Genomic DNA, 13,547 nt, shown 5'->3' on the forward strand with positions numbered 1-13,547 from the left:
GTGAGTATAGGGGGCTGTAACGGGGTCGGGAGCCTGTCACCCCAGCACGGGGGGTGACAGGTCTCCTTTAACGACTCTGAAAATTGAATTCCAAGAGTCATAACTTTTATTTTCCCTTCTACAGAGCTATACATGGGCCTGTATTTTGCAACAACACCCTTCATTTAACCATACATTATACTGGCAAACTGGGGGGATTTGTCTTTGGGATGGTGCCAGTCCCACCACTCAAAGCTTTTTGTTCTATGTCCTAACACATAGGAAGTGCTCACCCAGCCAAACACAAGCTGCAGACCCACACCAGCTGGGGACTTGCTGAGATGACTTTTTTTTTTTTTTTTTTTTATTCCATTTCTGCTTATAAGCAAAAAAAAAAAAAAAACTCACATCGGGCTGGCTGTGTTTGTATGTAATACAAAAACATATATATTGCAGCATTTTCTTTTTTTTTTTTCAATCACCAGACCCTTTATTATATGGAGAAGTGAGCCATCATTACATATGTTACTGTCTGGTGAACTACAATGAAGTGTAAGAATATAGTACTAACCCCCCCCCCCCCCCCCCCCTAGAGGCCATTCACAGCACCCAACATTATTACAGCTGATGGATCTTTAGGGGAGAAGCTGATTTCAGAGCCATAAGCTGAAAGGACAAGAACGCAGTGACCTTTCTTTTTTTTTTTTAATTGACTGTTGACACAAAGTCCATCACTAAATTGCTTCATTTCTTTGTAACTACATATGTTTTCTAAGTTACATAGATTCTAGATATACATGTTTATTATTAGATCATACCAATGAGTGTTCCTCTTTACTACCAGTAGAGGTCAGTAGTGCCCATACTAAATATCTACTATAAACTCCCTGTTGACACCTTTTTCCACTAGGGTTTGGCAATATTCCCTTCCTCAGTCAGCCCTCTCTCTGTCTATTTGCCTTAAACAGTTCCTGTAAAGGGGCACTGCTAAATTATTCACATCAAGAATACTATGATCTAGTACCAGTGACGTGAACTATATCCCTGTATACAATGCATAATTTCATACACTAAGTAGGAGCAAGGATTAAAGGAAGCCGAGCGCTGCCAGTGATTGTTCCTTACCGTCAGCAGTTCCTGTTACAAGAAGGATCATCTATTAACAGCTCTATTATCACTCCCTGCCCAGTTCTCCTTGTAAAACAGGAACTTTCTCCATATAACACCTATTCTTATGGCTGTAGTGTATACAATGAATGGACATAGAATTAAACCCTACAACTGATGGGAATTGTGTGGCAAGCAGATAAAGTGGCTTACTGGGTAAAACCCATTGATGACCTGTTCACAAGATAGACCACCAGAAGCTGAAGTGAGATATAGCTGTGCTGCAGTAACCCAGTCCCACACAATGGACAAGTGCAAAAAGTATTTAGAAATTGAAATTCATACAGATTGTTATGGATTTCATATGAGGCAGCAGGTCATAGAACTTATTAAATCTTTAATGTGTATAGGTGCCTCTTCACCCTACCCAATAGCAGATGTCAGGGTACAGAAGGATCAGACATGTTGGATTTCAACTCCTTAATCCTTCTGTTCTGATCAGTGGGGTAGAGACACGTGCTTGGCACCTCTGCCTCTCAGTTATTTGGCACAGCCACTTCACCGGGACGTACACAATTTACAAAATCAGAAGCCTTGACTCTATACATTATAGAACCAAAGAGGCAGATCTTACGGGCAACTAGGAAGTGAAGTGTGCAACCGGTGGCTTCACCCGCACTAGCCACTATCAGGACTCAATATGAACTAACTTTTTGCATGTGAAAAGTTTAAATAAATGACAGTACCACTTTATCTCATGACCACAAAGCCTCATAAATCTATTAGGGAACAGCTGAAACAGCAGTCACCACCCCTGTACAATGAAAGTCATTCTGATGAGATCAAGTAAGACCTGGGGCCAAATGCAAAGTTGGTGGAAATCTCTCTTAAATTGACTTACTAAATCTGAATTCCTGCTCACTCTTGGCTTAAGAGTCCACGGGGTGGTCCTAATCAGTTATTGATAGCTACAAGTTTATGCTTTCAGGGAGGGTAGTAGATCTTGTGAGCCTAAGAGAATGTAAGTTATTAAAAATAAAAAAGGAATACATTTTCTACTAAAAAAAGATGGCTGCAGCAGTGTGCTCTGGAAGGTGTCACTGCAATGGACCCCAGGTCTGTGATGGGACCAATACAGAAAAATATAAAGGATCATGGAGGATCAGTGAGAACTTCTTATAGTATGTCACCAGCAGTGAAAATAAACCAGCTTCCTGGTAGAGGGCTGGAGAACCAGATCTGCAAGAACAGGCTCCCCTCCCATGAAGCTTATGTGCATATATGACCACACTATTAGATAGTGGAAAGTTAGTCTCTGTTTTATAGTTATTTCCAGAATTTCAAAGTCAAAGAGATGTGGCAGTACAAAGGTATAATAGATCATTTGTTCATTTTAATGATGACAACCTTTAGATTTATCACAGTGCTGCTTTTTACTATAAAATAATTTTTTTTTTCCAAAGACATCTTACAGATTGAAATAGGTCTGACTCTAATATATATACAAATAAAGGTGAACACAAGTGACAGGGACTTGTCTTCATATGACATGAGCAAAGGGCAGAGCCGGGATCTTGGTACAGTCTCTGAAGGCACTGGTATACGGAAGCCTGGCACTTCCACGTGTCTTTATGGCACAGAGCTCTCCCTCCCACCCTATGCAGAACAGAAAGATATACTGTATCACCACCCACATACAATGAAGCTATTCAATTAAAGAAAAAGGATTGTGCATTTAGAGGGGATTGAGAAGGGCATGATATACAAATTGCTGTCTCTTTTGATCCTCTTAACCAAAAGTGGCTCCACAGTTTGGACATCTTCGTTGCCTCAAAGCCAGACAGAACAGGATTCCAATTGGGAAGAATAGGATGGCGCAGAAGATCCCCAGACAGGTGAAGGAATCCTCCAAAACTCCAACCCTGAGAAAGTCCAGAAAACACAATGTTAGCAGAAAATACCACATGGCTTTTGTAAAATAAATATGTGAACCCTCTGTACTTTTACCCACAATGCAATTATACTTATTTGAATGGAGTAAATAATACATAGGCAGACATGGGTCATATATATAGAAATAGGTGGCTTGGTGGTTAAAGGGGTTATCCAGCAATTTATAAAAATGCATGAGGTGTTTGAAACATAGGAAAAAACACCTATACTCAGATATGCCAGTCACGGTCTACAACAGTGCCCCGTATCGGCCCGATTGGCTGAGTAGGCAGGTCCTGCTCAGAGCCCTTGTCTCAGAAGCAGAATGAAGACTGGGGGACAAAGAGTCGAATGGAAGCTGCAGGGCAACCAGGTGTAGCGTTTTTGTTTCCAAAGGCCCCACCATATAAATATAAATATATAAATTTTATGCTCAGCCAATCGCCACTGAGCAGCTGATGACGCGGCAGAGGAGGGGACGGCTGGAGCGGTCCGTCCGGCCTCCCAAAGATGATGGCCGGGGTCGACAGTAATCTGGTGAGTATACTGGGGGGACACGGGGAAGGGGGCCATTCACTTACATAACACACATTACAAAGTTGTATAACTTTGTAATGCGAGTGTTATTTAGTGAATAATTTTTAAACGCTGCACTACCCCTTTAAGCCTGAAAAATTTTGCAAAAAAAAAAAAATGGTTAAAAATTTCTGCTGTTTTTGAGTCAGTTAGGTTTTGGGGGGGGTTGTATTTTTGAAATGTATAAATTATTGCTACTGCAATATTAAAAAATATATATTATTTTTTGGGAGGTGGGTCTCGTTTATAGCTCAAAAACAGTGAACATAGCCTTAAGGGGTACTCCAGGTAAAATCTTTTTCTTTCAATTCAAGTGGTTTCAGAAGGTTATATGGATTTGTAATTCTATATAATCTACATAGCTTTATGATCATCTATAATCTATATAAAACGTTAAGAAACCAGTTGATTTGAAAAAAATATACTGACTGGGTTTTTTGGGCTAGGGCTACATGGAAACTTTAGTCATGTCACAAAGACTACAAGGTCATGTTGGATTTCTGCCTTAGACCTCAATGTATATGGTGCATGTCCTAAAATCTGTCATGTGTGAACAAGGTTTTCAAAATCTCATCCACTTGTTGTACTGTACAGCCTTTTTTTTTGCATGTACCCGCAAAACAATAATAACATATTCCCCAAGTTTCTCCTTACCACCACATAGCAGCCTGTGGGAGTCATACACATAATGCAGGAACTCACATGATTACAACAAAACAAGAAACACCATGACCTCTTCCTCATGTCTCCTTACAATGCACTTCACATCATATGACCATAACCTGACGGTATATATTTAGTGGAGTGCATGGAGTGACAGCAGACAGGCTGTACGTGTTGTATCTATGGAAAGCCACCAAACACTTCTGCCATTAGGAGAAGTTACTATTGCACAAGAGTTTATAAGAAACACAAAAAAGAAATCTCTTAAAAATTCATAGCTCCATACAAAGTCATATCATTGACACATGGAAACCAATAAAAAAAATGTTTTAATTAGACAGGTCTGGGTTTAATATGTATATGGGAATGTAGTGTTCTGAAAGCCCTGTCACTCATCCATGGATACATTACGCCATCATTTTTTATTTGGATAGCGAGTACTCAAAGTACCTGGTGGGCAAGTAACTAAACATAAGTGACTGCAAAGAATGATAGCAGCTGACCGCACAGAGATTGCACAAACCTCGGCCACATGACTGCACTTGGGTAACAAGGAGGACACAGACGTTGATAAAGCGCAAGTGTCACAAGAATTTTGCCAAAATTAGAAAATAGTTCAGCACAAGTGGATGAGTCCTGTGTTGTCACATGATCATTCTGAAGCAGAATTAACATTGGTAAAACTAAAGCTTCAGAACACGGCCTAAAAAGCATGACAAACGTCTAACATTTCATTGACATACATGAGAAGTTTTGATCAGTGGGGGCTAGGTGCTAACACCCCAACCACTTGCCAATATGAAAAGCCCTGTGCCTGTTTGTTTCTGCTCTGTTCTCCTCAGAGAGTGGTGTGAGCAGTGTATGGACTCATAGAAGATGTCTGAGACTTTCTACAAATCTATACAGGCTCGGCTCCCAAGAAAAGAGGATCAGAGACAAAGGAGCACAGGGCTCAGCTTAGAGCTTCTTCCCCTTTGTTTAGTAGGGATCACACCCTTACTGACCGACTCTCCTTAAGGAGAATTAGTATCCTTTAAAGGAGTTATCTAAAACTTTTCAAAAGGGTATTCTGGATACAAATATTTTACCAAGCCCCTTCCTGATCTGAGTGGAGACCCAGATCGTGATGTACGAGGTCACTCAGCCAGCCAGCGGGCATAGCAGGGTCGTGCCTCGGCCTAACAAATCACGATCTGGGTCCCCACTTAGACCAGGAAGCCGCTGGGGACCTAAGGACCAGAGGGGCGGTATGCTGCCACCAGCGCTGGAGCGGAGGAGGTAAGAGCACTTTATTTCTTTTCCTTCCCCTCCCCAGTACTTGCTAAACAAAAAATGGGTCGGGACTTTTTTTTTTTTAAATATAGTTTTGGGGCTGCTATGTAAAAAAAAACAAAAAACAAAAAAAAAAAAACAATGCACACCCACCTCGCTCCCCTAGGACTCACATGATATCTTCTGGCTCTCTGCTCTTCTTTCTACTTTTAAGTGGGACTAATATCGGCAGTGGCGCCCCGCTCGGCCACGGACCTAGGTGTGACATTGCTGAGCAGGCTGTCACTGCCAAGAAAAGTTCATCTCAGAAATAAAAGAAGCACCAGCAGCTGGAAAACATCGCGGGGTGGCCTATAGAGCGTGAGGTGGGCGTGTAGGAGTTTTCACTTTCATAGCAGCCCCAGCACTGTAGTACACATGCTGTGTCTGGAAATCCCCTTTAACATTTTTTTTTTCCAGACAGATACTGTGATAAAATAGAGTATACTCACCTGTTATAACCCTGTTTAGTCCAGTGCAGCTGCTATGGTCCTCCCTGTGGCCTTTGCTTACTTCCCCGCAGGGATGACATGCCTGACCCCCACTAGAGCAGACTACCACTGAGAACAGAATGGCTACAGAGCATCCAAGTACGTCATCAGGCAGTAAGCAGACCCAGCAGAGAAGACCAGAGCAGCAGCGCCACATGGACTGAAGTACAAACAGGCAAAGGGAGATAATCACTGGTATATAGCTTACATTACCTGCATGCTGGACACCCTCCGACCACTACCACAGAAGTAGTTGCTGCTGGCTGCTGGATAATAGTGTAAGTGCTGGGGTAGGCCGGCTGTGGCGGGGCAATAAATCCTAAAATGGAAAAAAAAAGTCCCCATTATAACATCAGGTTACTAACCTATATAACATGTCACACACGACTATAAATTGCAGATTATGAAGCTGTCCCGACTGCCAACCTCATCTAGACCTTGCAGGAGAACACATCTGTACTACATTTTAGGGAGTATTTCCTCATACAGTGGAGGACCATAAAGTCACTTGGGTGGAAGCTTGCTTACTCTGTACCTCTTCTTTGAATGTGGCTTAAACCATAAAACCATGGAACCATAAAGTTATATAGATTTGTGAATTACATCTATTTATAAATCTTTTATAAGTCTTCTAGTACTATCAGCTGCTGTATGTCCTGCAGGAAGTGGTGTATTCTTTCTAGTCTGACACAGTGCTCTCTGCTGTCCATATTAGGAACTGTCCAGAGCAGCAGCAGATCCCCATAGAAAACCTCTCCTGCTCTGGACAGATCCTGTAACAGACAGATGGGGCTGCAAAAAGCACTGTGTCAGACTGGAGAGAATACACCACTTCCTGCAGGACATACAGCAGCTAATAAGTACTGGAAGACTTGAGATTTTTAAATAGAAATAATTTACAAATCTATATAACTTTCTGAAACCAGTTGATTTGAATTTTTTTACCAGAGTAACTAAGAGCTAAGGCTCTGTTCACACCTGTGCTGCAGGCTCCATTAGGATGCTAGACACAACAGCGCAGCACTGTATGATAAAATCTGTAAGAAGATCCCTTTAAGACATCTGTGATAATATATAGAGATTCTCAGTTCAGATTCATCCGTCACATATGTATGGGAATTCTCAGCATGATTCATATGTATAAATCTCCCGGGTACAGCAGATCCCATCTGTTATAAACAGCTATTAGTAACAATTTCCATGTATTTGCCAGTCACACAGTTAGGAAGTTAAATATTAACATGACAAACATTTAGCAGTCAACGTGTTACAGTAATTTACAGTGACTGTGGCGGAGAACCTGCGCTACAAGATACAGATACATGACGGTAGGCGGCATTTCTCACCCACATCTGCCACTTGAGAAGCTACTTCTGCTTGGCACTAAAATGCCAGCCACAGACCCGTAATAGGGGCCATCAGATCTAACCACCAGACATCATGCATTACAGAGGGAATGGAGTATCAGCAATCCATTCTTCTCTATGAGACTTCCAAATTTTCCATAGCACTGAATTCGGCTACGTGTAGAAGTACAGCTGTCTAACACCCACCAAGCAGTTACTTATCTACCATGCACAGGATAGGGGATAACCTCTTGTGTCTGCAATATCAGGGGGCCTATGGGCACATCTGGGAGTATACAGAAGACCTGTGGCCAAGTGGCCCTCTCTTTCTTCTGGAGGAGAGCTTTTTGCATAGGTCAATAGTAGATATTTATATAAGTTTATTAATCTGTATCAGCTCAGGAGGGATGAATAGAGAGACTCTTCAGCTAGGGATCACATTGGACTGTCTCCACATCGAGCATGTGACAGCCAAAGTTCACATGATGTGAGATAATGCTCTGACATCCAAAGTCAAAGGATTTACTGGAAATGACACTTAGTAAATAGCGCTGGTGTCATAGATATAACCAACGTCATCTCACTTGTGTGATGATCATACAGAACACAGTACAATAAAGGAGCCCTAAACTAGTACACAAAGTCCTAATATATAAAGAGAACCATGAATGCAAAAAAAAAAGTCATATACTCATAAAGAGAGGGCTCATATACTAAACCCTGGTGGCCACTACTGTTCTACTAACATCGGTGGGTATGATGACCATTCCCTAATATAGTCACCAAACAACTATGGGAGGTACCGGCATTTCCAGACAATAATCTTCTGGTGTAACAACGCATGTTAGAAAACCACGGTCAGCCGACAGGGAACAAGGGCTGACCTGACAGGTTGGTTCTCGCTTCCCCTTCATTATCATGCATGTTATACAGCTATAAGAGGAAAGACCTTTGTACTATAGGCATTAGTGGAAATACCAGGTTCTGGATATAATATATAGGAGCCCCTGCCAGCTCTGGGAAACCCCTTTAGAAGAGGGCAGATTCCCAAAGTGTCTCCTGTGTGTAGCAGAGTAGTCTACCCCGCCCAGGGGGTCTCGGCTTTAGATACTACAGAGGTGATTCTGCTCAGATTTCAGCAGAAATGAAAACACGTTCTGTACAAACCTCAAAACCACAGACACAGAGTAGTTTAAGGAAGTACAAACGCCATCTTATTCTGTTTATATAATTATTAGCGGACATTATATTACCCAAACTAAGACATACAGTGAACATATAGCATACATATGGATAGCTTTATCAAACAGGGTGTAAAGTAAAACGGTCTCAGTTGCCCCTGGCAACCAATCAGATTCCACCTTTCATTTTCCAAAGAGTCTGTGAGGAATGAAAGGTGGAATCTGATTGGTTGCTAGGGGCAACTGAGCCAGTTTCACTTTACACCATGTTTGATAAATCTCCACCATAGGGGACATACAGCATACATAGTGTATGCTACAGTGTACATACAGCATACATAGTGTATGCTACAGTGTACATACAGCATACATAGTGTATGCTACAGTGTACATACAGCATACATAGTGTATGCTACAGTGTACATACAGCATACATAGTGTATGCTACAGTGTACATACAGTGGTTCCAGCTGAGCGCCAATGTTTCTAATGCATTATACCTCAGCAGAAGCCTGGGAAATAGATTGCCAACTAACGCTAAAGGTGGCCATTAAGGATGTGTGAATCTCGACCACGCTCGGGTTCATCCAAACGTGCACACTCGGCATGTGAGTACCGGTGGCTGCAGAAGTTGGATGCAGCCCTAGGGAGTCCTGGAAAACCTGGATACAGCCATAGGCTGCAGCCAACTTCTTCAGGCACTGACAATAAAGCGTTCGAGTTCAGATGAATCAGTGTGCTTCAGATTCACTCATCTCTATTAATTAAGGCCCTATGACACATAGCGATTATCGGACGTATTTAGCCAATTATCGGCCATTAGGGCCAATAATCGCTTTGTGTAATAAAGGGCAACAATCAGCTGACATGCACAATGTCGGCTGATCGCTGTCTTTTAATGTCTTTCAACATGTTGAAAGACAATGATAGCAACGATCTGCAGCTGACCCTCTGTGCAATAGGAGCGATCGCAGCAGACCGTGGCTATCTTCTATGGGCTGCCCGCGCCCCCCCTGCACTTACCCGCTTGCTGTTGGGGCGTGCAATAGCAGCGAGCAGGGAAGGAGGAGCAAGCGAGAGCTGACCTGACAAGTCACCGCTCCCTTGCTCCCTCTGATCGTGCCATGTTATAGGGGCTTTGGTCCTTGTCTGAGTTCCATTTGGAGGTACAATCAAAATGTATTAGCTTCCCTGCAGCGCCACCACAGGGGACATTAAGCATTACACTGTACCCTTAATAGGTTGTCTGTGTAGTACAGCACGGGTTCTCCAGGTGCTCCTCCATGGCCTATCTTAAGGGGGGTTACAGAAACATTGAAGAAGTTCACGTACAAGATGGAACTAGGATAAAACTAGAACTCCTAAATCCTACGCCACAGCCTGCGGTGATGATGTCGCTGTTCACATGATGCTGCAGACATTCACTGGCACCAGCAGTCACATGCTATACGTACAGGCAGATAGCGCTGGGATCAATGACTGTCATGTGAGAATGGCACTGCAGAATTTAGGGGGGGGGGGGGGGGGGGGGGGACAAAAAAAAACTTTTGACAAACATTTTAATCAGTCGAGGTCTTGGAGCCGATTCCCCCACGATCAGTAGAATGAGCAGGAAGAAGGAGAAGCCGAAGCAGTTCACTTCCCCAGCTCCCAGGTACTGACTTTCAGCTTCTCTAGATGGCCCCATTATAAGCTTTTCCCTGCATAGAGCAATGGAGTGAAGCACTTAGGGGCTCGCTTCTCCTGATCTGCAGGGGTCTCACCACTGAAACACCAACCAATTAAACCTTTTGACATTTCACTATAACAGGTCAATTTTTTTATGTTTAAAAAAAAAAACAATTATCTATAGATTCCGGAAACCCCCTTTAGATAGATCACACATTTGAGGACAATCAATCCAACAACTGAGACCCCCCAAAGACTGGCGGAGTCAGGGGTGGGATTCCAGCCAGTTCTCCCTGGTTCACTGACACCGCTGTTGGAACATGTAGTGCTCGGCCCTTACCCACCACCCTTCCCTGCTTTTTTGCATGCAAGCTCTGATCCAGATAAGCTGATATTTTTGGAAAATCCCTTTAAAGCGACTGTACCCACAATCTGAATCAAATCTGCTGCAGATCTGCTGCGAATACGGTGTGTGTTTGTACCCTAAAAGTTGTTTTTATGACAATAACTGCATCCCCTGCTGAACGGACCCCAGGACAGATCTTGGATTAAAAGACCCCCCCCCCCCCCCGAGCTGAACTCAGATCCCCAAAGAATGGCTTTGGGGCAATAGAACCTCTAGGATCCAGTTGTTGTGTGCGCCATAGCAGTACCCCCTACGCACCTCTCACCACCACTGCATGCTATCCAGTATACAAAACTATCCAGCCTCCTATAAATAGCACAAAATTGGCCCAAAAATGGCCGCCGTCTGTAGGGCAAGTTCACATGGGGCACTATCCAAGTATATTCTGTAATACACGTCCCATTGTTTGTAGTGGAATAGGCGCCACAGTTCACACCAGGAACTGCAGTGTATATTTCTTCCTGATGCACGGCTGAAATACACATGGATATGTTATGGCCACACACCAGGAGGAAGTGACAGGCAAATGCTATAGATAGAAGGAGACGGATATAACATAGGTAGCTCTATGGATACAGAGAGAGATAGAGAGATACCTTCAACCAGTGACTGAATAGCTGATGGAAAACTACAACTCCCAGCGGGAAGATAGGTACAAATAGAGGGATGAGACAGAGAGAGAGGAATAGAAAGGTAGAGAATTAGGATAGATAGCTAACAGGAGGAATTGTTCTCCAACTATTGTGAGACTACAACTCCCAGCAGACAGATAGATGAGAACAGGATATATTACATGGACTGATTGTTTATTGCAGTGCTGCACAACCCAATGGCTCTCCAGCAGTGGTCCTAGCCTGCCCTGGTGGCAACTACAACCCCCAGCCTGCCCTGGCGGCAACTACAACCCCCAGCGTGCCCTGGCGGCAACTACTACTCCCAGCATGGCCTGGCGGCAACTACTACTCCCAGCATCAACTGGAGGCAGCTGCCTGGCGGCAACTACAACCCCCAGCCTGCCCTGGCGGCAACTACTACTCCCAGCCTGCCCTGGCGGCAACTACTACTCCCAGCCTGCCCTGGCGGCAACTACTACTCCCAGCCTGCCCTGGCGGCAACTACTACTCCCAGCCTGCCCTGGCGGCAACTACTACTCCCAACCTGCCCTGGCGGCAACTACTACTCCCAGCCTGCCCTGGCGGCAACTACTACTCCCAGCCTGCCCTGGCGGCAACTACTACTCCCAGCCTGCCCTGGCGGCAACTACTATTCCCAACCTGCCCTGGCGGCAACTACTACTCCCAGCCTGCCGTGGCGGCAACTGCTGCTCCCAGTGCATGCTGGGGGTAGTAGTTCTCTATTACAGTTGCTGGAGCAGCCCAGTCTGGGATGCTGTGTAGGGATACCCACCCGTGCCCGTGGGGTAGGGGTAAGGCGGAGGCTGGTAGACGGTGGGGGCTGCGGTCTGTGCTCCCGGGATGGTCCCGTAGTTCTGCTGCGGTTGCCCGTACTCGTAGCCCCCGGTGACGGCCGGGCTGTAGGCGGGCGGTCGGTCCTGCAGGAGCGGCTTGTTATCCATGCTGATTCCCGGGGCCAGCTGCTCCCTCCCAATGTGCTCGGCGCTGTGCTGTGTGCGGCCAGTCACAAGACTCGGGTCATGTGACCGCTCCCAACTGCCTGACTCTCCCCGACAGGAAGCTCCTCTTAAAGGGACAGTAGCCCAGTAGCCGCGGCATCTCTACCTGTTACTCTGTGGAATAGGAAAGCGTGAAAGAGTTAATGTCTGTGCTCGGGGGACGGTGGCTAATGACAGGAGGAGAGGTGGTGTAGTGAGGTGACATCATGGGAAAGCCTCCTGGATTAGGGAGCATGGCCCCTCACAGCAGACATGTCACCTGGACATGCAGCACTGAAGTGCGTGATCTGAGTCCTGAAGGATTTTCTGTGACTGTCAGGTCACGTCCATGGTCACTCGTGTGTCGCACTATGACCCCGCTTAGTTTACCTAGTGGCGATGCACCATGACCCTCGCAGTGACACGGGGTCACGTGACCTCTGCCCCTGTCTAAGTCACTGTGTACACCTTGCCTAACCAAATCACAGGTCCAAAGCAGGTGACTTGTATTTAGGTCAATACCGCCCTCCAAGCGTCACTCTGCACACCCGAGGTCACGGTGCGCCCAGGGGTCCCACTACAGCATCTACCGAGGACTTTGGGGAGTATTCTTCTTCCTTTTTAAATAAGACATCCCCTGAAAATAAGACACAGCGCGTGTTTGGGAGCAAAAATTAAAGGGAAACCGTCACCCCCCATGCTGGGGTGAAGGCCGCCCGACCCCCCGCTAGAGCCCCGGATTCTTACCCCATCTCGCCAAGTCCTGCTCCTGGAGCCGGTCCCGGGACAGAGATATCCTTGTCGGAAGCCCAGCGCACCCGCTGCATAGATGAGTCCGATGCCCATAGAGAATGAATGGAGCCATCATTCTCTATGGGCGTCGGACTCATCTCGGGCCGGGCTTCCGTCAAGGATATCTCTGTCCCGGGACTGGCTCCAGGAGTAGGACTTGGCGAGATGGGGGGGGGGGGTCGGGCGGCCTTAAACCCTGGCACGGGGGGGGGGGGGGGGGAGGGGACAGGTTCCCTTTATTATAAGACACTGCCCAATTTACGGGGAAACACGGTATTACTGAGCCGAGACTTAACGTTAGCCCCTAGTATGACACTAATCCCCCCCCCCCTTTATTACATTATCAGGATGCCAAGGGCCATTTATTTTGCCTGCTGCCACCCAGACCTGCACTGTCATTTTGTGACGTTCCAAGTACCACACCAGCCAACTCTTCCCAGTGCCCCTGGTAGCGGTGGGTATAGGGTAAATAAAGGATTGGGG

The 13,547-nt window shown here is 45.4% G+C and overlaps 2 protein-coding genes across 4 annotated transcripts in view; one reads left to right on the plus strand and one right to left on the minus strand.

The window, feature by feature from the left end:
* Positions 1–2,459: 2,459 nt before the first annotated feature.
* On the minus strand, positions 2,460–12,318 carry BRI3 (brain protein I3). The gene is made up of 3 exons (XM_069983816.1): positions 12,068–12,318; positions 6,273–6,378; positions 2,460–3,008 (listed from the first exon to the last, which is right to left on the minus strand). The coding sequence occupies exons 1-3, from the start codon at positions 12,234–12,236 to the stop codon at positions 2,876–2,878; spliced, it is 408 nt and encodes a 135-aa protein (XP_069839917.1). The 5' UTR covers positions 12,237–12,318; the 3' UTR covers positions 2,460–2,875.
* Positions 10,173–13,547, plus strand: part of TECPR1 (tectonin beta-propeller repeat containing 1) — a 61,608-nt gene continuing 58,233 nt past the window's right edge. Inside the window, exon 1 of one of the 3 annotated variants that reach the window (XM_069983814.1) lies at positions 10,173–10,240. In XM_069983814.1, the coding sequence (XP_069839915.1) occupies positions 10,191–10,240 (50 nt within the window). In that variant the 5' untranslated portion in view covers positions 10,173–10,190. The remainder of the gene's footprint in view (positions 10,241–13,547) is intronic. The other 2 variants (XM_069983809.1, XM_069983813.1) reach the window with 2 other exon arrangements.

Source organism: Dendropsophus ebraccatus, chromosome 9 (assembly GCF_027789765.1).
Source record: "Dendropsophus ebraccatus isolate aDenEbr1 chromosome 9, aDenEbr1.pat, whole genome shotgun sequence".
Classification (NCBI taxonomy): domain Eukaryota; kingdom Metazoa; phylum Chordata; class Amphibia; order Anura; family Hylidae; genus Dendropsophus; species Dendropsophus ebraccatus.